At 36.6% G+C, this 26,230-nt stretch overlaps 1 protein-coding gene across 3 annotated transcripts in view; it reads left to right on the top strand.

The window, feature by feature from the left end:
• The first annotated feature begins 16,629 nt into the window (after window positions 1–16,629).
• LOC114878174 (carbonic anhydrase-related protein 10) overlaps window positions 16,630–26,230 on the top strand; it is a 248,034-nt gene continuing 238,433 nt past the window's right edge. Inside the window, exon 1 of one of the 3 annotated variants that reach the window (XM_029191669.2) lies at window positions 16,630–17,729. In XM_029191669.2, the coding sequence (XP_029047502.1) occupies window positions 17,675–17,729 (55 nt within the window). In that variant the 5' untranslated portion in view covers window positions 16,630–17,674. The remainder of the gene's footprint in view (window positions 17,730–26,230) is intronic. The other 2 variants (XM_029191668.2, XM_029191670.2) reach the window with 2 other exon arrangements.

Raw genomic sequence — 26,230 nt, 5'->3', positions numbered from 1 at the left:
TAAAAATTTCTAAAACTTCCAAGCCCACAATTTCCAAAATACACTAGTTCAAACTTTTTAAAATCCATGTCTAAAATTTCCAGCACTTCCTAAAATCTACGTTTCGAGATTAGCAGAGTATACCATGATCTTCGAAACAGAATAAAAACAGAAAGAATGGACGAATTCAAAATTAGAGACAACGCGAAGGTGGAAAGGTTTGGAACAACTCGAAGGCGTCGTTTCATCGTTCCCGTTAGCTCGATTCATTAACGACCGGCCACTTTTCGTTACGAACGACAACGTGGATCGATCGATCACGATCGGTAGGTACACTCATCCCAATCGTTCCTCGAATGGGCCATTCGTCGTTCACATTTACCACTGATGGTTTTGCACGCAATTTGGAGTGACGCCAAAACGTGGTTTCCCACGAGCACCGTGGGGCTGGACACACGAGAGCTGGGGTCCGAGGGTCGAGATTGTGAGATGGAACAGAAGATAGGCAGGACGATCGGCCTCTCGATGAGGACGCGAACGTATTCGAGCGGATTGCCAAGTGGCCACTGCCACATATCGGACAGTCCGGCGGTTTGCCATTAAATTGGAACCGAACTCTCCAAGTTCATGCTTTATTTAGGAGCACCATCATTGGACTTCCTGATTCGACGCCCAAGGAAACATTGGCCATCGTACTTGCTTCCTTTTCTTCCTTTCTTCCTGCGGTCCGGTCGGTTCAGCTAGCAAGAACTATATAGTTTGCTGGTCGATTTGTAATCTTGGAAAGTTTTCTGGAAGTGTGAAGTGCATTGAATTGAAGCTTTGAAGTAACCCAAGAAATCATTAAACTTTTGTTGTTTTAGACATTGCTGGAGATGGGATAATGGTTAGTACGCTTTCTAGGGGCGATTTTATGAAAATTTTATATGAACTAGATTCTTGTAATATTGTCGTATTTACTGTTGAGCAATTTAAGGACTTCCTGAAATTTTCTGCCTTGGTATAGATAAATCTATCCAGGAAGATGTTATTTGCTGCATAGAATGAATTTTTCTTATGCTATTGTTTCTGTAAATATTCCACTTTTATCATTTTTTTTATGGCAACATAAAGAGAGTCCACTGTAAATAGAATTTATAGAATTTCCACGAGTATAACATAATTAAATAAATAATTAAACGAAAAATTATTCCTAGTATTAATATTACATTAATTTTATAAGGTAGTAATTGAAAAGTTTAAATTAAAGAATCAAGTAATCGTATTAATAACGGTTTCCATTGTCACGTAATACAGCTTAATTTAAAAAGGCAACACTACAGAAAGACCTCATTTATAATTTCCTTGGAGTACCTGAAGGACGCATTCATTGGACGTATTCAAAAGCCGCAGCTGTTTAGAGCCCGTCTAAACAGCCCGTCCACAGTATTAACGACACCCTATGCGTTTACGTAGAAAGCTGGGGCAGTTCATCAGTCGAGAAAAGGGGTAAGCTCGATCGACAACGTGATTCAATCTGTGGGCTTGCAAGAGTGCATCGTGGTCACGTATCCTGTCGGGACGTGGTCTCTTTTGTGGGCGTGTTTAGCGTTGTTCGCCTCCTGGTGCGCGTAACGGCTCGTTCACTGTCGCGAAATTTATTGAAAAGCGAGATGGGAAAATGTACGAAGCGGTGGTATAATTTTTCTTCATTCTGGCGAAAACCAGAGACGAATTTCCAGAAGTGCAGTAGATTCATTCCTCAAAGAATAGTGAAATTAAAATAAAGAAGAATTTACGTTTTAAAATAACGTTTCTTTTGGTAGTATTTTATTTCATTACATTTTAATATATTTTTAAATTGTTTACATATATGCAATATTTTCTCACTAAAAAAAGGAAGAAAAATAATAACAAGGAACTTTCACTAAAGAGACAATAATAAAAATTATGTTATTATTAAATCATTATCTTTTTATTTCATACTTTTTTTTAGTTCTTTTAATTTTACATCAAGCGTGTCGTTGTGGAAGTGGTAAACTGTAGCGAATAGAGTATAGAGGAAGAGGTAGAAAAAGAGAGGAGGTAAAAGTATCGCGAAACGGACGGTATTCCCTGGTGCCATCGAAACGTGTAAAATGGAGCTTTTATGAGTGCGGATTTCGCGGTGCAAGCTTGCACCGTTCCTCTTCTCGCCACCCTTTCGTTTTCATCCCCCTTCCTTCTGTTCGTATAGGGTGACGAGAGCCAATAGAAAGTAATATAATACCCGCGAGTTCCTATACACACCCGCGAGGTATCGTCCTTTCCGTGGTCCATTTTAAATTGAATCACCACACCGCAAGCCTTTTTTTTTACCCTTGTTCTAACAATCCTCTGTTTCTCTCACTTCCTCCCTGTTTTTGTAACGAACACTGAAATTCTTTTTTTTTTTTTATCGTGGTCGATAGTTACCTTCTGTGCTTATTTCAATGTTTGCTATGGTTACTGATGATTAGTAATTTTTTGCAATATTGCTAAAAAAATTCGCCACTTTTTTAATAAGGTATGAAACGACATCTATAGCTGTGACCATAGATATAAAAGAATACAGTGGAGGTTGAAGTAACTGAAATCTGATTGCTGATAGGATAGAACGACTTTGTTGAAGTAAATTCGTAGAAGGAGAAAGGTTCTATATAGAATCGCTGAATCAGAACTCAAACTCGGCTTTTTCGTTTGTCGGACAACTTGTTCGACCAATTGAGCCACTCATTTTCCGATATTGGAAACCGATGGAAAATCACGTTGAAAGTGAACCAAGTATCACAGTATTCTATCAGGAATTTTGTAACGTGTTAAAGAAAAATATTTACCTGAATAATATTTAACGAAATCATTCCGTTGAGGTATTACTGGATCGTTGCGTTATAACAATTGCAATCAATGATTTCCTGAGTGTATGCGAATAATCTGGGATTCATATAATGCCCCTGCAAATAAACGACTGGATCGAAGAAACCACTCAGGTTAATTAAATTTAAAATTCATATAATTTGGCGACAGAGTTGGTAATTATTGCCTGAACGATATTTATGAGTGCGAGAAACATTTGTTTCGTTTGCGAGTTCATAATTTTCCTGTAATCTTCTCTCTGTGCTTCCACTATCGGAAAGTTAATTAAATTTTAATTGCGTTTGCTCCGCATTGAATAATACCGTTACCCGTTAAAGGTCTTTATATTACGTTCGATAAATACGAGGAAAATTATATTATTTAATAGTAGTGCAGAGAAGATACTTATTGTTTTATGTAATTACTACTACTGTTGCTATTAATAGCTTATTAGCACTACTATTATATCACTGCAACTATAACCGCTAATCACTATTTACCAATCATCAATCACTATCACTACTATTAATCTACCACCATTATTATTACGGCATTACCGCTATTATGAAAAGCTCCACGATCTCGTTCTAATTAAATATAATAAAACTCTCATGGTATTGAAAGAACAAAAGTAACCGTTGAAAGTGGCCGAACCTTTCCACGAAAAAGTGGCCGACTATCCTTCAACGTTTTATCGACGAGTAGAAAAGCGAGATCCCTACGGAGTTCATCCTCTCGCGAGCCGTAAAAGGGAGAAGGGTAAGGATTTTTCTTCGTGACACGCAAAGCGTGCAAATTAGAGTGGTGGAAGGGTAAAAGGAAGTTCCGCGGTGTTTCTAAATTCGCGAGACTCCTGAAATATCAAATTATCGCGCGGCAAACTTTCAATTTAATTAATGGCAATAGAAGTTCGGTGACCCAAAACTTCATTGCTTCGCCGGCGCACGGCAACGAAATTGTTTTTTATACTCTTTCGCTTTTCATCCCGATTCTTTCTTTCTTCTTTTCGTTTTATCCTTTAGTGGTATTCGCACTTTTCACGGGTATAAATAGAAACGAGACCGGTGGGAACCCATTGCTGAGCACTGCGAAATATTTTGGCGGAAAATGTTAATGATTTTCTGCCGACTGAACGACAGTCCTAATTGAAGGCTGTGATAAGAAAATATGGCTAGTGAAAGAACCGTTTTTTACCACAAGGCCCTTTCAAAAATTCGTGTTACCTACGTGAAGTTTTTCACCATGCGTAATACGTTCATTAATTATCTTTAGGAAATTTTCGAAAAAACTAATGGATCTTCTTTGGCACATGGTTTTACATTTCGTACAATATTTTTTCCACAAAGTTTAAATATTTTAGCGGGGGCAAATTCTGCTGGCAGAGTGAAGGCAGGTGGTTTATGTTCATTCAACTCTTCAATAGTTTATGGCTGGAACAAGGCCCGAATTGGGACTTCGACCCAGAATACTTGAGCGAGAGGTTTAGCTAGAACAATAATCAGCGACTTCGAAGTCGCTAAGTTATCGTACTACTCTGCCGGGTTTATGGCTGAGACCCCTTCGGTCCCCTGCTCTCGCGGAAACGCACGATTGTAAACACTCCAGACGCCGCGCCGCCCCACGATGTCTGGTGACTGGTGTCCTATCAGTTGACTCAGAACTGACTATTTACCAGAAGATAAGTGTGAGGGACGGCAGGCAACCCGACGCATAGTGGGGCGACCATATACGAATGTTGGACATTGGTATAATGAAGTATGAAGTAAATATAATTCGTTAAATATTTAATACTAATTGTTCTTCAAACATAAGCGTCTATATATAATGTGATACATCTGTATAAAAAATCTATTTAAAGAAAAAATTTTTTTAAACTTTCCGAATTTTTTAAAAGTCCATTATGCAATGAAAAATTCTGAAAAAATTCAGAAACACGTTGGTCATGGAGCAGAATATTCCTGATTTTTTTCAATATTTTTCATACCTTACAACCAAAGATATAAAGCTTAAACTGTTAAACAATTAAATTAAATATCTGACGAAAAGGCAACAAAAAGCAAAAAACACTTGAATGGCTACGATCTACATACTTTCTAAAAACAAATGGTGCAAAGTTTTTTCTGGGCGTTTTGGGCGATTTTTGTAATTGAATAAAACATTTATATCTTTTATAATCAAATGCAATACATTTCTGTTGATTATTTATGTCACCTCTCTGTTTATTTCAGAATTATTAGAACCACAACATTAGATATTACACATATTCTTTTGGTAAAGTCACAAAATACAAGGATTAGAATGTGAATTACCAAAAAGAAAAATTGATCGATGTAACTAATTTTGGATGCCTCAGGGTAAATAGTGGTTCAAAACGTAAAAATATTGTGGAACATAATTGTGGAAGACTTAAAGATTCATAAAAATATACTTAAGTTCTTAAATTACAACATTAATATTTTGCCTTAATGTCCAACATTCGTATATGGTCGCCCCACTGTGCGACGTTGCATTGTTAAAAAACAGAGACATGTTTTTTGAAGAATCTAGTCACGGAGTGGGGCAGTAATGCAATGCCTTCCAGAAAGAGCAAGGAACAGCACGGCACTTGCCCCAAAATAGCGAAAGAATATTATTAGACATTAACAAAATCTCGTTGAATCATGACCAGAGCGCGCTGTATTGAACCTTCCTCTTTTGAATGAGCCTTCACCCAGCCTAAAATATTCTCATATAAGGACGAAGAACGAAAAATCCCGGACCCCTTCTTACAAGGGACATTACTCAATCGACACACGCCGATTTTGATGCCCTTTGAGTATGATATAGAATTCAAAAAAATATTTGACACGTATTTTTTTTTATCGGCAATCGTCCATACTGAAGGGGTGAAAATAGCCCTCAAAGTTAGGGGTGCAAAACATATTTTCTTGGATATCTCAGGAACTATTAGGTATAGGCGAAAATTTCAAAATGGAATATATGTGTTTTTGAACAGCAAATTTTTCTATGTAGCCACCTTTCTGATAAATTTATTTGTTTAAAAAATATATTGAAAAATAATCTATTTTTGTCATTTTTTTTACCCTTTCAGCATGGACGATTGCCGATAAAAAAAAATACGTGTCAAATATTTTTTTGAGTTTTGTGTCATACTCAAAGGGCATCAAAATCGGCGTGTGTCTATTGGGTAATGTCCCTTGTTAGGCCCATTTTTGCCGGTAAGGTCACCTCGCTGCATTACCCGTGTCTACCCCCTTAACATATAACCTTTTCATTGAATAATATTCATGATTATGGAAGTTATTGCCAATTTCCTCAAAAGCTGTTATAACTTACTTATTTATAACTCACACAATTTTTAACAAAATGTTTTATACAGATTTATAACATTTTACTTAAATACACAAATAAATATCTATGCAACACGCCAACTTACTAGCTCTAATAATTTTCTTTAATTTAATTCTCAAAATACTTTCTTAATTCTCGAATGACGGACCACGGAGGGAGCTTCAAATTTAACGTAACATTGTATTTCATATTGTTTTCATTTTCTAAATTTTGAAGTGTTCCTTTAAAAATTATACTTCCAATACATAAAATTCTTCTGTTTAAAAATTATACATTCAAGTTTAGATTGATATCGTTGTACATGTTTCATACGTTTGAACCTCGATTGACCCAGCCTCCGCTATTCAAAGCTTAAGCAACCCTTTCCTTCAACTCCATCTCACTCAACAAAACACTCATAAACCAATTCTTTTTCTATTTCCTTTCCACATGGTGCAGACAGATTGTTTAAATTCGACCCATTTCGGCGGCCGAATGAATCCCATAGTGGGTGGAAGTCCAGCATCCTGGCAGGGTGCGCCAATCCATATAATGATAGCGAGGAAGGTAAAGGCGACGATAAAGGTAAACGACGGCCTCGTCACATCTTTCAGCGTGTTCTAGCCGAAACTTTCTCTCTCTCTCTCACCCTTGTTCATCGTTCTCGATGATCTGTGCAGCGTCGCCATCGTCGCTCGATTCGCTCGACGAAATGGAATATCGATACGCGGGAACATCCCGGGGGAAGTGTAGCGAATATTGAAAAATTCTTGGCTGGAAGATGACAAAAAAAAAATATGAAAATGGAACAGCTGCACCAGGAAGGGTGTTTGCATTTTTCGGAGGATATAATCGATCGACCAAAGGGGACAATCGCGGACGTGAAACGTTTGCTTCCTGATGAATCTCGTGGCCGCGTAACGAGCGTCGAAAAATCGACTGCGAATTTATTCTGATAACAGTTCACCTGTTATCAGCGGCACGCCGCTGATAGCCAATCAGCTTTTTCGAACAAAGAACGAAAGAAAAAGATACGATCAATTTCGTGGGTGGAAAGAACTTTGAGAGGATTTGGAGCAATCGAGAGGAAGATTTTCTTTGCTATTAATACTTAAACAATTCCATAGAAATTAGTTTATAATTAATAATATTCAAGATTTTTTTTCTCAGGAAAGGTTTTTTCTAGGTAAATGATTACCTTAAAAAATTATTAATATCTTGCAATAAGAAATCCCAAAAACTCTCATATGTTATAAAAATTTATTACAAAATGATTTAACATTTTGTTGATAAAAAATAACAAAAATCGTCCTTTCTTTTTAATGCCTAACTGAATACACCCCTTTAAAACGATTTACAGAGTAGTTAAACATCTTTGCAAGACTTTTGTAATGACCTGATAAATATAGAAGATCCAAAGCTTGCCCACGTTCAATCGTTAAATTCGTCGTTCAATTCATTACTGCGTTCTTCGTCGAATCTATCACGTAGTCGTTCGATTAATTATTTAATTTCAATTACTCAGCGATTACGTGCGTTCGGCAAACATCGTTCGATGCGAAAATTTCTGTTCGGTTGCCGATCCGTCGAATTACCGAGTAGAGATCCCGAATAAACTGACCACCCCGTATAACTGTCCAAGTTTATTCAGTCGCAGGCGTATACGGTCGCCAACGATTATTGTGACAATTTCATTTCGCATTATCCAGCCGAACGGCCAATGACTCTATCGGCGAAAACTACCTCGTTTCCCCTTCCGTTTCGTACCACCCCACCCTCGCAACCAGGCTAATACAGAGCTCGCTAAATTTCCCTTCGGGACATGTTTCGCGCATATCGAAATCCCATTTAATCGAAATTTCGAACGGATCTCGTTTACAAGGAACGAGGAGAGAAAAACCGGAGGATTTTCTGATTTTCTTTGTTTGTTCAGTTCATTGACTCGTCTGACGGTGATCGAAGGTTTAGGGGCGGGTGCAGATAAAAATAATAGACAGTATGATACTTTTTTTTAAGATTTAAATGTTAAAATGATAAATGTGAAGTTTAAATATTAAGGTCAGCGTCGAGCAATGGAGGGTCTAAAGACGGGTATCCACTTGTATCAAACGTCCGTATCGTTTCACCGTTGCGTATCCTTTTGAAGAGGCACGCGTAGCATTGCCGCACATCACAGCGTGCTACATCTCGGTCAATTTTTCTTCGTTTCTTGAAAGAAACGGTAAGGGAATAGGGCTCGGCCGCTACAGGCGAGTAGTTTCAATCTGCTGCGTGCTGTTTCTTTATTGTAAGAGTCCATCGCTTAGTACTGTAGAACTTTCATTACATCTGCAAGTTTAAAGAGGAATTTTGGGAATCGGTTTATAATTTAGGGAAATGTTTTTGAGAAAAACGTGATTTTAATATTCTGAAGTTTTAAAAAGTTGAAAATGTAAAAAAAAACAAGAAATGCATATTCGCTCGCATAGAAACTATCAATGATTATATCCGTGCCTCAAGTGTCATGTTCCCGCTTGATATATCTAGCATTTCGTGTCTTCGCTTGGATTTTCAAATAGGTATGTTGTTCTTACGAGAGCATTCGTTCGCCGAAAGCATTCGTTCGGGCAAAAATGCTCAATTGAGTACGAGGCTTTAAGCAAGCGATGACAGAAATGGGATGTCGACTTGTACATTATATTGTTGCGGTACTTCCTTTCGGATAGCGTAACGAGAGGATCACCCTGTATGTGCCAATCAGTTCTATATGATGGTACATTAATCTCAGAAAAAATTTAAGTTGAGCATAGAGGTAGTTTTGGAGATACGGGAGGTCAAAGTGACTAAATTCTCACTATTCTCAATATTGTCCAAGCACTTCTTTGATAACAGTGGGGATTTTACTAGAATTAGTCAAAGTGGTTTTCTGACTCCTTCATCCCTGTTGTTTAGCATTTTAAGGGTTGTTTAATATTTAGAACTACCCTCAAAACAGTTTTTATTGAATTTCTCGAAAAGAAATGCAGATACGAAAGAATGTTTTAGACAAAAGTTGTTTGTCTTAAAATTCTGCACAAAGAAGGTCTCTTTCATTTTTTCGATACGACTAATCCTTTACTTGAAAATCGCAATTGAAAAGATATAGTTTCTGAAAATAACATTGCAATATAAGCTATGTCAAGTGCAAACGCATGAACCTTTCCTTCGATGCAACGGCAAAGAACCGCCAAATTTTTCGGATGAGCCCGTTGCGTATCTTCATATCAAAGGAACAGCACGCAGTAAACCGAAACTCCTCGACTATAGTGGCCTCTAGTCCGTCCAACGAGACGAGTTGCCAAGTGTCGAGCTCAGGGCCAACATTTGGTGGTCCCTTGCCGTGACCACTTTTGCCTGTATACTTTTAGTATGCAGGGATCGATATACAGGGTGATCCTCTCGCTCCCGGACACAAAGGAACTGGCGACAATGAACTCCTTGACCGCACTATGAAGACGCACAGAGTCCCCACTGACACGTGACAATACGGACCTCTTTATGGTGCGGTCATTGTCGCCAGTGTTCCTGTGTGTCCTGTAGCGAGAGGATCACCCTGTACACTGAGTCCCATCGAAGTTGTCGCAGTGAAGTTGGCGCACTAACCTATTCACGCCGTGTCGGTGAAGTTGGCGCACTAACCCATTCACGCCGTGTTAGTGAATGTGTAGCCAACTTCACTGCGACAACTTCGATGGGACTGCGATCCTGCTTCGCGCCCGAGAGTTTGTATACATTTACTGACTCGTCTCGTTGGACGGACTATAGTCCTATTGCCGAACCGTTTCTTTCAAGAAACAAAGAAATATTGACCGAACCGTAGCACGCTGTGACATGCAACGATGCAACGCCTGTCTCTTCAAATGGATACGCAACGGTGATACAATTTACGGGCGTTTGATACAGAACTACGATCCTGGGCCCACTCTTGAGGTAGATCCGTTCTAAGCCTTCCATTTTTTATGTCAAAAAATTCGAAATTTTGGAATCTGTTATAATCTTGATAAATTTTTCTTATGTGATGATGGTCTAATAATTTTTCATGATGATGGTACTAAATTCCAAACTTTTAAATCTACTATAATTGTGTTAGTTTTTGATCCAATTACTATTGTAAAAATAAATTCTCTCCTTTCCAACTTTGCGTATCTTTAAATTATTAAAATATGTACCAAGAACGTACTCGAAGGTTTGATAGCCCCAGGTCTAAAAATTCTTAATTTTTCGAAAAATTAAAAAGTTTATTTGCGTATAAAGTCTTTTAATACTTTATCGTAATGATTGTAATGAATGTTGAATAAATAAGATTATATATTCAGTGAAGAAATATTGCATTTTAAAGATTGCTGTTATGTTTTACGAATACAACGTTCTGAATCGAAATGTGAGCCAATTAACCCACGCAACATATAAGTTGTCCTTGCTATTCAGAGTTCACGGCTATGTATTTTTTGAATTGTTCGATCGGACATTTGATTTTTCCACGGGGAGAATCGAAAGTTGCAAAACGTAGGCGATATTCGACTGCGATGATGAAATATTAATTTTGTTCGCGATTTAAAACAGCAGTAACGCGCATCGTTGATTATTAACGATCTGGTTTCGAACGACCCTCTTTACCTCGTGCTGAAATTCACGCTCGTACGATTCAATATTTCACAGAGCACGTTTCTTCTTTATTGCAACCATTAAAATTCTCGGCCCTCACCTTTTTTTGGGAGATATTATATTGGCATGCCACGTCTAATTATACAAACTATATAAATGATGAGTCTATGTTTAAATCGGGTCACAATTGACTCAAGTCCATCGAATTCCTCCCTCATTGAACGTTTAATTAACACTTGGACTCAGAATTTTCGAATGTCATTAAATTGGAGAAATTGGCCAAAAACTTCGCAATTACATTTTTACCCGTAACTCCTCCTCCTCCTCTCCCCCCCCCCCCCCCCCCCCCCCACGATGAGATACAGGGCTGAAACTTGGCACAGACTGTTTTTTCTTGATAAGCTATCGAATAATTCATCGCAAATCGAATTTGGTTTAGGGGCACTTTTGACCACCTTAACGGGCTATACTCTTTAATGCAATATTGTATTATATTATTTTCATTTTCTGAACTTCGCACTGTTCTTTTAAAGATTATTCTTTCAATAAATGAAACTCTTTCATTTGAAAATTGTACATTTAACATATGTTTTATAGGTTTGGATTTGAATCGACCTAGACTACTCTGTTCAACGATTAAATCACCAAAGCTGCGCAAGTTTTTTTTTCGAATCATCAACCTCTCTGAGAAATCGATGTTTGACATTCAGATAATTTTGAAACGAGCTTCAATGGTTATTCACTCTCCGAACAGATTAATCGTTCACAGCAAAATCCATTTCAGAGGAGAAAAGGAAATTTCACCCTCTTTTAGGCACAGCTTCCTCCCCATAGAGGTACCAGCACTGGTTAATGAGGACTGTTCTTTTTAGTCTCAACTATTCTCTCTCTCTTTTTTTGTTCTATCTTCTCGGTCGCGTTTCTCCGCGAAGCCGAAAATTGCTCGACCTGACGGAGGCGCGAATAAAGAGAAAGGTCGAAGGAAAAAGGGGGTAGGGAGAATATCGATATGCGGGCGGAGTAAAACAGAATCGAAATGAGACAGGGGGTCGGTGGTGCTTTGAAGGGCCGCCGATCAAAGCGTGCCACGAGAGAGCCACGAAAAAAACTTTTTTTTCTCTCCCGACGAATTCATCTCCGCCTCGTTCCGCTCGGTTATTGCTGGAACTTGCTAAATCGCCGCGCGGAAAACGGCTCCTCCTCCCTTCCAAAGCATCGTCCAAGAACCCTTCTGTCCGCTCAGAATTTTCGATTTTTCAATAGAACTTTCTACCCATATCTCGTAAATTTCAGACTCGATGGAATCCTCAAAAAATTGATCAATACATTTTGAAATACCTTAACACATTGACGACGGCGAACAGGATTTCCTGTATACATTCATAACTTTGTTTTAGTATGGAATTTTCTCAAAATTATTTTTTCTATTTAATTTTACATTGTCGTTCTATTAGCCCTCTAAATCCGAATTCCTTATCGTGTCTAGAAAATAGTTACATGATTTAAAATGATCCAATATTAACCTTCAGATACAAATTAATAATTAGTTTACTATTTGTATATTATTTAAGTATTATAAGAATAACAGTTTTTAATAAATAATTTGTAATAAATATCTTTTATATAAATTTCTGAAAATTAGGAAATATAACTTTCATAATAAAGTAATTATACATCGCAGCAAATGTTTGTTATAACGAAAAAAATTTTAAATGGAAGATATGTTGTACATTTCCAACACAATGTAACAAAGGGTTAACACAATGATAAAGAAAACACGTTCCTGTAAAAGTATTGTACATTACCACTTAGCGGCTGTTGACTCATGTCCGTAATATAAAATTGTAAAATGTCTATATTAACACATATTATATATTTATATTATACTACACTATATCCGCTACACTAATACTATAAAATAATTAATAATAACACTAATAAGAATTAAATTATAAACTGATAATACTAATAGAAAATTAACATAAAGAAAAAATAACTGTGTAATATTCGCTGCGTGTCACCTCTGATTGCTTTTCCAAAACTGAAGACAGCATCCACAATGGAGAACTTACATTGCATTTGTACACAGTGTCCCAGAAAGAGTTTGAGCGGTGAGCGTCGTACTAATAATTTTCATTATTTACTTCGTTTCGGGAAAAGAGCAGCTAAAGTTGATAGCTAGGTATATAAAGTATAATATTCCCAAAATGAATGTACAAAATATCAAGTAGGTACTTTTTGGGCTTTTTTGAAAAGTCTCGTCAATGTTGATAAACATTCAAAATTGTTTCACTTTTTTTAAAGGTATTATAATGTTTAACAAAACTTATAAAAATGAAATGAAATATACAAATATTCTACGAATTACGTTTGTTTAAAGAAAATTCACCAAAATCTACGGCGAACTTTTACTCTCAATTTAAAAGAAAGATTAGTATACTTATTAAAAGTAGAGATGTTTTTGAAATCTATGTTTCTTTCAGATCAGTTTGATATATAGAACATCATGATTTAAATACTATGGATATTTGATTTTTGTCCATTGTACGCACAAACACTATGAGGCGCTGTAATTTTCATTTATTTCTCTGTTCTACTAATTAATACGGCGGTACATGCTAGTATTAACGTATTATTAGGTGTATGAAATTAATTCAGTGCCTTTAGTATTACGCCTTCTTAATTAATGTATTAAATTTGAATATTTTCCCGCGGTTTTGAATATTTGAAAAGTGACAAGACAACATAATAATAATAATGATTATTTCAATAATTGGAATTACTATGGCTTTTCAAAAATAAATCTTTAATTAAAATAAAGAAAAGGCACCGAATTAATTTGTATACCTAATAGTAACAGAATTAGTTATATTAAGAGCATATTATATCTTATATTATAATGTTATTGATTTTTTATTAGCTGATTATATAATTAATGATCTTAACACCGAGACTGTGCAGAAATTAAATTAAATATTTACCAAATGTGGGTTTCGGGCATTGGCGTGAGTGGGATTTCGAAGGTGGGCCACGTCCCTTAGCTTTATTAATAGTATGTCAAGTGTTTAGTGCCTACTTTGTATTTCGCGAAAAATTTACGAGAGAATTTCAGAATCTTAGAAGCTGAAAATTTTAGGATTTAAGAATTTCAGAATTTTAGAGTTTTAGAGCATTAGAGCCGTGGAATTTTTAAATCTGAGAATTTGGGAATTTTCAATTCTGAAATATTTTTATAAGTTAAAAAATAAAATTTTAAACGACCTGTAATGAGATCATTCACCCCATATGAATAAAATTGGAACAGAGATTGCTGGCGGTCTGTGGTATATGCCTCGAAACTGGTTCAGTGTTTTAATCCTTTCCTTTGTCAAACGATCCATAGCCCGACACGTTGTTGATTATACGTTACACTGTCCAGGCTATTGGATAATTATTTACGTCTCTAGAGAAAGCAGAGTTCAGAGGATCGCTTTGATATGGAGAAACTAATTATTAATTAAATCGATCGCGTATGACGCGCAGCTCGTTAGTACACAGGTAGCTTGTATTCCCTCGAATACATGATCGCGTTATAGAGATTAATTAACGATCACGACGGGTATCGATGCTTGTAGAATTTTTTTTTCTCCACAAAAACCAACCAGGTGTCGAGCATCATCGATACATCCTATATATGTGCATTATTCTCCCTTGCGCAATATTAAATTGGATATCAGATAAAAAAAGGGTATCGAGATTTTTATGAATTATGTAAAATTAAGGTTACAATAATTGGATTATTAAAAAATTTATCATACTTTTTTAGAGTAATGAAGAGTACTTGTATTATCATTTAATATCTGTTTTAATAAATAAAATTTGTGGACCTTAAAGAATGTTGATATCGTTAAGGAAAATTCGATGAACGTTAATGCAAAGGGATGAAATTCGATAAGGATATCGTGTACAAAAATATGCTTGATATTTTGGCGCGGCATAGTTCAAGTTTCATCGTTAACGAGACATAAATTGGAAGTATATCGGTGTCGGCATGTCATCAAGGGTAACATTATGCGAGTTTCGATGCAGATTCCAGCTTACCTAGTCTCTTTGTGCTTCAAATCTTGCCACATGTATCGCATATTAATCTTAGCGTTAATATTAATGTGGAATGCACTTAAAATGGATGAGAGCGACGCATAATATTGCAGTACGATACTCTCAGATTATAATAACATTGGAGATCTTACGTTCTTGGCCATCCTTAAAATATAAAACATATCGTTTTTAAAAGAAACGTTAAAAATTGTATTTTTTACATTTTAAAAGTTAGTCACATGAAATATAGAAAATATAGAAGTATTCTTGGTTAGGAATAGTAAGCAATATCTACGTTGAATTCTCCGTTGAAATCTACCTACAGCTTACGTTGAATTTTATTATTTTTATTTAGAAATTCGTTCAGTGTGAAACAAGTAGCAGTGCCGATATTTAATAAAATAAAATATAATCGAAAGGTTTAATTTAAAATTTGTTAATAATAAATTCAAGGAGTATGAATAAAAAGTGGGACTCGATCATGTGGGTTGCTATCAGTATCTGCTGCATTTCTTGTGTTTCCAGGTTTTAAATTTAGTTCATTTTAGGTTTAGGTTAGGTTTAGTTTATAATAAATTAAACTATACTTACAATTGTTTGCAACACTATCAACACTTACCAGTGTTGTAAACAATTGTAAGTATAGTTTATTTTATTATAAACTAAATCTGAACTTAACCTAAAGTGAACTAAATTAAAAACTACGAAGGACAAGAAATGAAGTAGATACTGATACATAGCAATCCATATGATTGAGTCCCACTTTTTATTTATACTCCTTGAATTTATTATTAACAAATATTAAATTAAACCTTTTTTAACTATTTTCTATTTACTTCCTCTCACTTCATTTGCATTCAAATGGTTAATTTTAAGTTTGGTTTAGGTTTAGTATTAATATAAAAGTACTAAGAATTGTTTGCCATATTTTTTCCAATGACATTTCACATTTTTAAATAACGCTTTTCAATATATTGAAGTTTGAAAAAAAAAGTCAGAAATACCGACCAAAAAGTAAGATATTACCTTTAATTTCAATCAACGTATTAATTAATTTCGAAACAGTAATTACCATCATCGCCAATTTTATTAATACCTTTCCAGCTGATAAATTATTAATTCTTAATCAGCAGAGTTTGGCTCAATCGAGAGCCAAATCTATGAAACATACATATGTTAAACATACAATGTTTAAACGAAGGAGTCTCATATATTGGAAGTGTAAGTTTTAAAAGAACAATATAAAATTTAGAAAATGGAAATAATATGAAATACAAAATTAGATTAAACTTGTGGCTTTCTCCATAGTCCGCCGCCGTTCGAGGATTAAAATACAATCAAACGAACGAATGAAATGATTGCCAAATCCACGACTGCTTAAAGTATATTTACCTAGAAAATTAGCTTGATTTCTTCAACTGAAAGATTCAACTAGGATCAAGTTTGAAAAGTAGTCAGTCCCAAGGAGACCCAGGGTATCAGCGGGGTGGTACCAAGAGACGTCGAGGGGAGAGGAGTGGTCGTTATACTAATTTGGCGGGTGCTCGTTAACGACCCCTTTGAGGTCATAACTTTTGCCGCAAGTCGGATGTGTGTGCGTGGCCCGCTGCGCTTTACGTGTTTTCTATCTCCGTTCCTCTTTCGCCCCACCACGTGACCACCTTGGCCGCTGTTCAGTCAGTTGGCTCCTTGAAAAGCGTCGGGACGCTCGACGTTGCGTCGCGTCGCGTCGCGCCGGCGAGTCGTGCTTGAACCGCGAAGTAGGAGAAGTGCGCATGCGCGGCCGATCGGCGCGCGGTCTTTCAGTTAGGGCCAGTGGTGGGGATGAGAAACGTGCTCATCACCCTCGAGGAGCGCCTTGAGAGACTCGCAATCAGTACGCGCCGCGAGTTTACCGTGGGTGGTTGTGTCTCGTGGTGACTTTCAGAGGTGTTCACGCGTCGCGTTAACTCTCGACGTGCCACTTTTCGTCATTTCTGCGTCCTTGTGATCAATCGATTCTCCCGAAAATAATCGAAGATTATTGAAAAGTAATTTCACAAAAAGATAAGAACATTCGTTCGGTGGCGAGAAGGATAAGAGGATGGCTAAGAGAAAAACGGTAGTGATCGGTTCGTTGGATTGTTAAAATTCGAGGAATTCGAAGCAGGTCCTCGGGGAAAGTAATTACGTTAAGAGTCACCAAGTGTCCCGAGTAGAAGACGGGTATTCGAGCAGCCCCATCCCCTGTTCGTTCTTAAGGGAAGCACGTAAAGGACACGGCTTCTAGCTAGCTGACGTCATCAAAAACAAACAAGCAGATCGAAGATCCTCGGGAAAGGAGATATTATATCCCTGGGCTGAAAGACGGAAGACAAAGAGTCGCAGACGAGACCCGTGCCACGGACAGAAAAGGGAAGAGAGCCATTCTAAGGATAGAAAAGAAACCGAATGAAGACGAAAGGGAATACAACGGTTTCAGAGTAAAGAATCGGATTTCTAATTAGTCTAATTAATTGTAATTTATCATCGAATTCGGTTCTCCAACAACCTTGCTGCTTTTTCCTGGCTGACTCTTTAAGATTGTCAATTGCCTGGAACTCCCTTGAAGAGTTCTTCCAGGATGATAAGACGCAGCAGGACGACGATGAACGTCTGTGGATCTCTGCTCGACTGATCGCCACGGAATCGCCCATAGTCCCATAGAAGAACGAACGAGAGAAGGCTTTTTCTAAGCGAGATTAAAAAAACGATGTCCGACAGGAGCAAGTGAGGATCCCCTTTTTTGCGTGTTCCTTTTTTTTTCTGTGCTCGACACTCGACAGAGGAGAAGATGTGCCTGCGACACTTGCTGCTCTGCCTTCTAGGCGTCATCCTCATCGTGAACGGTGAGTTTCTTTTTTTATTGAAGCTTCTTATGACACCCCCGAAACGCGGAAAAATACAAGGGTGGTTTACCCCTCCGGCTGTGCTAGACCGATGCTGCTGAATCGAAATTCGCGTATCGCGTTGCTTACCTGACAAAACGCCTCGACAGTTTTTGGCTAGGTTCCTTGGAGAGGTGTCCTGTCGGTTCTATGTCTTTCTGGAAACTTGCCCTTTCGTGCGATGGTTTTGTTCCTCATGATTTACCGAGTAAACTTTCCAACGCGGATATTTTGCGACTATTCCTCGCGATGATTTACCACTGCATCCGGGATTGTTTGAATGGAGATATCGTGTGTTGTTTTAGGACTGCTCGCTGAATAGGGTTAACTTAATGCATAATAATTGTGCAGAGCTTGCTAGTGATGAATTTTGTAGGATGTTGATTACTGTGCAGATCATAACGTCTTAAATTATACCTCGTGGTATAATTAAATAACTATTCCTTTCAACCCGACATTTTTCTACTTAGATTTAATCTTTCTTTTGTTGGCTAAATAAAAATTATTCTGCACATTGCTATGTTGTCATCACACTCAAAGATAATAGTATATGATAGAATAAGGTGAAAAAAATGATATAAAACAATTTACACACGTGGCACACGTCCCACGGAGGGTTAGAAATGTATGTGCCTCAGCAGGGTCAAAAGGATTAATATCTTCAATATCGTGGGAATTATCGGCTGCAGACACCCTACCTAAAAAAAGAATACAAAGGTTGTCAAGAATAGTTTTCCTATGTTTTAGAAACATTTGATTCGCTTAAACGCGTCTTTACGATTTGAACAAACGAGGCAAACAAACTAAGCAACCTGCACGTGAAGTTGCAAAATATTTACATTCACGAGTTCGTGTCGAATCGAGTTTGGTGTCTTGTTGCTCGTAAATTTAAGCACATTTATTGTCGTTAATTTGTGTATTCGCTTCAAACATTTAATAATGGTTAATTGATAGAGCAATTTGACGTATTAAATTGAGGTGGATATTTTGTTTGACTAAATGAAGAAACGCAAACTCGACGGTGCCATAAAGTGGCAAGGAAGTTTGGAGCTAACCAGTTTCTAACCGAAACTTCTTGCAAACTATTTTTTTTCCCCTCGACGTGTTTAACTCTAAATTACTTAATAAACTTGGAGCAACAGGAAGCCTGCTTAATCTGTTTTTACGGGGTGGGAATAGGGTTAAATCCTTCGACTTTCAGCTGATAAAAAACCTAACTCCGTTAACAATAGAATAAACATGAGGGCTAATATTCGTTTTTAGGCACTACTTTTTTCAACTTCAACTTGATAGTAATCGTATTCGACTAACAGAATTAATTACTTAGGTTAGGCTAGGTTAGATTCGGTTCGGAACTTAATTGCTACATCTTTAGAATTTGGTAAATTAGATAAATTTTAAGTGCAAAAGATAATTTTCGCCGAACACTATCAAGGCATAAGAAGGTAAAAGAAGATTTAGTCAGTAATATCAACAGTCATAGTCTTGATATCAATAAAAACTAACTCTTTAAAGGGTCTGTTTTCAATACTTGAGGAACTATTTAGTTATGTACCGACAACAGCATGTATAATCCAAACAAAACAGTATTAGAAGGATTAAATTATCCATACTTGACAAAATACCAAACTTTTGAACCAATGTATTCTGACACTCAGAATCGTTATATTTTGTGTACATTTATTAAATACCTATTAATATAGATATACATACATATAGGTCCGTGGTTCCCCTCTTCTTGCGTATAAACATTTACGCGGGAAAATTTGAATTAATATTGAATTAATATTCCAGTTATATACTAAATTTCATAATATTTAATAATTAACATTTGTATAATTTTTTTAAATTACTATTATTCTTAATATCGTCTCATGCTTTCCCTATATCATCATTTTTCCTGAGAAAGTCTGATTTGATCGCAAATGTACTCTAAAAGTTTCCTTTTTGAGTATCTAAATGCTTGCTAGTTATAACTCATCTCTTAACGACGATTATCATCGCTCATAATTGCGAAAGGGTTAATGCTTGAATTAACGAGCAAAAGAGGATATCAAAGCGACATAGTCAAGGTAGAAAAGTTAAACGAAGATTAGGAACGTTAAGTTGTGGAGTCCGTTAAAAGCATTCGTCAGCTCGTTCGAAAGAGATTTTTCGGGGTTGGTTTACAGCAAATAGTTACAAGGAAAATAAAACATGGAATAGCCCGCGGGCTAACGCAGCTCGTTTTTACACGTGTCGGCAGATTTTACGGCGTGCGCAGACGACTCTCGTAATCTACGCGTGGCACAAGAGAGAGAGAACAACGAAGAGATGGGTAAGCTCGGAATGGGCGAAGAAAAAGGGAGATTGTAAAAAAAAAGAAAAAAAAAAAAAACGCCAACACGGATCGTAGGGTGTTAACGCGTGCATTAACGGAGCTTTCGTCGGGGAAATAAAAAACGATATGCATGGATGGACGGTGGATTTTCGCGCCGATCCTAAAAAATCTGCCAGGTGAAAGAGCACGAGCCCGTGAAAGTGAATCAAAACGCCTTGTTCTCTCATTTTTTTTCCCTTTTGCTCTGATGATGTCCCTTTGTCAAAACGGAGAATGAAGGAGAGAGTCGATGCCGATTCGCTTTGCTTTGCCTTGAATGAATGAAAATCCGTACTATGTTTAAGAGTTTTTTCATTTTTTTTTCTCTTTTTTTTACACTCCTCTGTTTCCTGATTGAAAAGAAGGATCGATTGATTTTCCAAGGGAAATCGAGCAAACGAACGCAGCTGAAAATTGCATTGTTTACGTTCAATTACTTAGGAGCGTAGCTACTCTGCAATAAACAAGATTACCAGTCCAATGAAATATGCAACCGCTTCGAGTTTGCTTAATTTCATTCGCGATCCTCGGTGTTAGCATTCCTACTCGTTCTTCTTCGTTCTCTTTTATCATTGCCATTTCCATGGAACCGTTGTTAGGTTGTGTAGGGTAAAATAAACTTTAGAATTATTTACTAGAAACAGGAATTCTTTATTTTAACCAATTTTGACTCTGTAATTTATACATATAAATAACTACTTACGCATGGGATATTAATATTGTAAGGAAATAAGATTCTGGTTCGTTCGACGACGTTCGATAATAATCCGGAATTCGTTATGTATGTAAAGTTGGCCCCGCTCTTTTCGAATTTTGTATTTTTTTAAATTCTGCTGCATTGTGCTACGTTTGTGTCGCATTATGCCGTAAACCGCAACTCTGCAAGTCAGTGTACATACTCAAGGAAATAAAAAAAAAAAATTTTTGATAGCTCCGCACTTTTCGAATTTTGAGTTTTTCTTTTTTGTGCCGTATTGTGCTACGTTTGTGCTAAATTGTGCCGCAAACGAGAGACCGATAACATCAATAACAATTAAGAAAAAAAATGGAAACAAAGTTATACTAGCCCCGCACGTTTGCCGAAACAAACTTTTTTTTCTTTTAGAAAGGTAGTGATAACTTGTGCTACGACGTGCCGACGATTCAAACTCGATATCTCTATTCATTTTGTAGATAAAAAATGTTGAATTTTTAGGAATAAAAAATCTAATATTCGTATAACTTGCGAACGGCGACAGATAATCGAATTCTGCAAGTTGTGCTGAATTGTGCTACTTACAATCTGCGAGACACATGCGTTAAAAGTTGAAATTAGTTTGAGGGTTAATAAAAATTAACAAAAATGGGTTGGCTGGGGGTGATTCAAAAATTGGATATTTCCGAATTTTCTTTGATTATGCCGGATTGTGTTAGATTAGCATAACTTTTCCTAATGACAGAATTTCGTTAGATCGCCAGTGTATTTTTGTGAACCCCGTTTTTGCCGGTAATGTCAACGCGCTACTATTACCCGTGTCTACCCCCTTATATGTATGTATTATCCGTTCAGTTTGATTAAGACAAAAGGAATGTAGTATTTATATCAGTTCATGTTCAACAACGACAGCTAATGAACGTTAATGGTCATCGTTCGAAAATGTTTTCATATTTATTTTTAATAGATTTGTGCTGTATAGCATTATTATTAGATGAAGAGAAAGAGACTAAGAAAAGAAAACGACCTTTTGGGGTTTATCAAATGTCAAAGAAAAGAGAGATTTGTGAAGAATATTGGAATTTTTATCCTCTTCGAATAAAAAAGTATAGTTTCTCACAAACTGTATCAGTTTTTCATTTTGCATTATAATAAGTTGTTCACACGTCTGTTCTGTCGCAAGATGTTGTCTGAAATGAACGTGTATCAAACGATAGCGTCCGTTCGGTTGCGATCCATCACGGTTGTATATACATATAAACATTTGTCTAAACCGAACTGAACGGAAACGCGCCGTGTCTGACCGGATAAATCGACCTTTATGCGTCTTGGAGGACCGACATTTGTAAAAACGATACTGCGACGTCTCAGTCTATATTCTACTATTAAAGACTTATATTATTATTAACTTGGAAGTATAAAAATATCCTCGAACCTGTCTCGGTCGTCTACAAATGAATTTTTTTTAAATATACTTTTAAAATTTCATTATCTAACAGTACTTTGTTTAGAAAACTTAAAGGAAATATTTTCAAGGAAATGGTTGAATACGGCCACCAGAAGAATGTAAGAAGCTAAAACAGAATGAAAACGATACGGAGTTGTTATTAGCGCTCGCGTTTACTTCGAAGCCCTCGGCTAAAATACAGTTCTTCTTCTCTCTTTCTGGTAAAAGGAAACGCGCGTTATACATCGAAACGCAATCAAATAAACGAGTAAGTGCTTCGGAGCAATGCTTTGTTTCGCGAATTTGCTCGTGTAATCGGCAAACGAGAGTAACATCCGAGAATTGAAACGCAGTTCAACCGTCTAATAAGTTCTGGGGCAAGTTCTTTAACCCTAAAAATAACCTAACCCTTTTCCATGAATCATATTGAAAACAGAATAATTCTCCTATAACGATACTTCAAATATTGATTAAGCACTTATGTAGCAATTTTTATCAAAATTTAAGTTTTAAATTGGTGTGATATACATAAGTGTCATTATAAAATACTTTCATGTCGTCAAATCGCATTATAACTTTTATTTTTCGAAATTAATCATATACGTAAAAACTTATTGCAGCATAAAAGTAATTGAAGATATAAAGGATCGCATGACATTCAAGTGTCGCAAATTTCCTGTACAAAATTCAAGAGCAGTAGGTGTATTAATTTCTCTCTGGAGAATTTGTTGAAAGAAAGAAAAATCGTATTCAGTCGCGTCAGCTCGTCGAAGATTAAAATCGCGTTGAATCTTTTAAAAGGACGCCAGCTAAACCCCGGGAGAAATCGAGAAAAATTGACTTCCTCGTTTCGACAGGATACAGGATACAGGATACAGTTTCAGAAACAGCTTTAAATATTTGCTCGACTCCGGGATACATAGAAACGACGTAACGACCGCAATATTTCGGTAAATTTCGCTGGCAAGTATTTGACCGGCAACCGGGTCGATCGCCTAGGATTAATAAAAATAAATCCGAGATTATCCAGCCATCTTTCTCCCTCTCTATCTAGATTGATTTCCATCCTGGTTATCTAGTCATTTTTCTACGCTTGCCACCGATAACGAACGATTCACTTTTTTTTTCCAAACAACAAATAGACCTGACGCTTTTTGCCGTCGCCGATATACCTGTTTCGTTCGATATGCAATATATTTTTTTTATTAGTTAGAGGTAAAATACAAATCCATCCAGTGTAGAGAGAAACAAATTATCGTGTTTGTATCACTTTTTATAAATTGATAAGAAGTTGATCATTTTGTTTCTGAATACAATAGATTAATGGTTACATGCTTCATGGAATCTATGATTCATTAAATTTTTATACTATTTTTATATCTAACAAACATTGTTGATATACATAATCGTGTTTTAGGACTCGGTTTAACATATCAAATTATTAATTTTCAAAGTGCAATTAGTACCTGATAAAAAAGATAAAAATAAGGCGTAAATTAATGGCGTTGAAGTGATAAAAGAAAAAACATTTCAAAAAAGTTTTAAATAAATATGATTAATATTATCTTTATCTTCTATCTATATATATAAAAATAAATGTTTCTTTGTTTGTCCCGTATGCGTTCCTGCACCATTCATCCGATTGCGATGAAGCTTTGGTGAGTCGTGCGAACGTCCGCGAAGGTTTTTGTGCGTGTAATAGCGTGTATTTCATTTATCGCATTAAATTGAAGACCACGCGAACGAAGTCGCGGGCAACAGCTATGTAGTATTAAATAATACGAGGCTGAATCCTTTCGATGCGAGCATTTTTCATTTGGATTTTATTCTTTTTTTGTATTGCCTAAATAAAGATTATCTTGTACGTTGCTGTTGTTTATAGTCAATAGTTAGTAATCAAAAATAAACTAAAACCAATTTAATGCAATGCGCACATGTGACACGTATCGTTCCACAGAGGGTCAGAAACATTCGCAGAGGACAGTAGCGTCCGACTACTGTCGAGAGGATGAAATTACACTCTACAGCAGTCGACATGTGAATAAATTATATTTCCTGACAAATTGATGAATTTATAAACTTTTATGATTATAATTAAAGTTTCGAACAGACATTAAATAAAATCAAACAAAACTAAAGGTGCATCAAACGATGCAATCTGTTCTAAAAGACACGTATTAACATTGAAATAGAAAGCTTCATCGCTATAAGCAACGGCTCGTTATCCTCCATATTTAAACGCTTTTGTTTGAATATTGCGGTTCGAATAGCTCGTAAAGTTGAAATGCACGAGGCGTGACAGGGGGATGGAAGCGATCGTAATTTTCTATCTGGTCCCAAACCATCTCCGGGACAAGGACGCTTCAGCTTGCATCTAATCGCACGCATTATCGCGTAAGCGTGCACTCTCCATCGAACCTCGTCGACTGTTATCGTCGTTATTGACGGGAACCACCTCGTAATTACGCGAGAAACGTCGATAGAACGAGCTCCGAGCCGGGTGTGAAGTAGCTCAACTAAATATTTCCAATACACCCGCTGCACGCGGGATTATTACTTTCCTCCTTGTTCCGTACCTTCTCCATACCTAAGTGTTCGATACACTGCTGCATTCGATACGATCTTTCACGAAATTTGTATTTCGATTGGAATCAACTACGAAGGATACCTTCGATTTTCACCAGTGATGAAGAGAAAGAAGGGAAGGGGATCTGTCACCTCTTGAAATTGAAACCTGGGATGGGGTGGGATGGCTTTAACACTTAACTGATATGGTAGAATACAAACACTACTGAACAATGGCAAATAAGTATTGGATATCACAGGATATTTTAATACTATTCTCATTTCAAAAGAATCTACTTTGGTTATTAAGATACTTAACTTTTAGTGTTATCTATTATACTTGACGGTATAGGGCATTCCCAGACCCCCTCCGAAGCAAAACTAATTGTGAGGTGTACGCGATCGAGACAGATTCGAGGATAATTAAGGGATAAAAATTCGGTAATTATTCAGAAGTTTACTTTCCACTACGATCTTAAAATTTTTTGGATACGTGGTAGAGGGTGTAATTTAGAACAATTTTTTCCTTTTCAAGTATGTGGCGGTCTCCTTTAGTTTTGAAGATATTTGCAAAAAACTTTTGGTACTACAGTAAAAGCTGGATAAGTGCAAGGTGGCTATCCCCTCCACATGGGGGATCCCTCTTGGCGAACCGAGACGCTCCAGGAGGAAGCTGTGTATGTAATATGATCCGAACCGTACTATTGGTGTGACTAATATTAATTCAACGATAAAACTTTTTTATTTATGACTTTTTGGTAATTATTTAGATTACAGATGGTGTAGAAATCAACATTTTGAACAACTTTTTCCTATACATACAGGGTGTATTAGTAATGATACAAAAAATTGTTGATATGGAAATTGCATGGTAAAATGGGGCCTATGTTTTGGCCGAAGTGAAAAATCTTTTGCATTATTAGTTTAAGAGATATGATGGTCAAGTTGTTTTTTAAATGCAACTATATATTTTTTTTCAGATCATGTAATAGTGCTTCTCAAGATGAATTCATTAAGCTTTAATGTATACACTCGATTTTAATTAGTTTTCAAGATATAACGTTTACAATTTTCCCGATTTTCAGTAGATATGTCTCGGTTTGAGTGGCAAATGGTAAAAGCGGTCCTATTGTTGCGGTAAGTGCCACAGCGGTTATTCTTTGGGTCTGCGGTTCCTAGCTTAGACCCCTGCTTGTTATATGTACTTACATATGTCCCCCCTATGTCAGTATGATTTTCAGCGAGTTGCTTATTTCGAGGCAAAACATACCAGATTGAAAAAGCATTATATGTATGTATTCTATCCTTCTTCTACTAACCGATGTCACTGCTCAATTTAGCGTAACAATTTATTACCCAAAAATCATCGGCCTCGTTTTCACGGACCTCTCACTTTG

This window comes from Osmia bicornis, chromosome 11 (genome assembly GCF_907164935.1).
Source record: "Osmia bicornis bicornis chromosome 11, iOsmBic2.1, whole genome shotgun sequence".
Taxonomy (NCBI): domain Eukaryota; kingdom Metazoa; phylum Arthropoda; class Insecta; order Hymenoptera; family Megachilidae; genus Osmia; species Osmia bicornis.
Note: the sequence above shows the minus strand (reverse complement) of the source record. Positions and strands in the feature narration are given on the sequence as shown.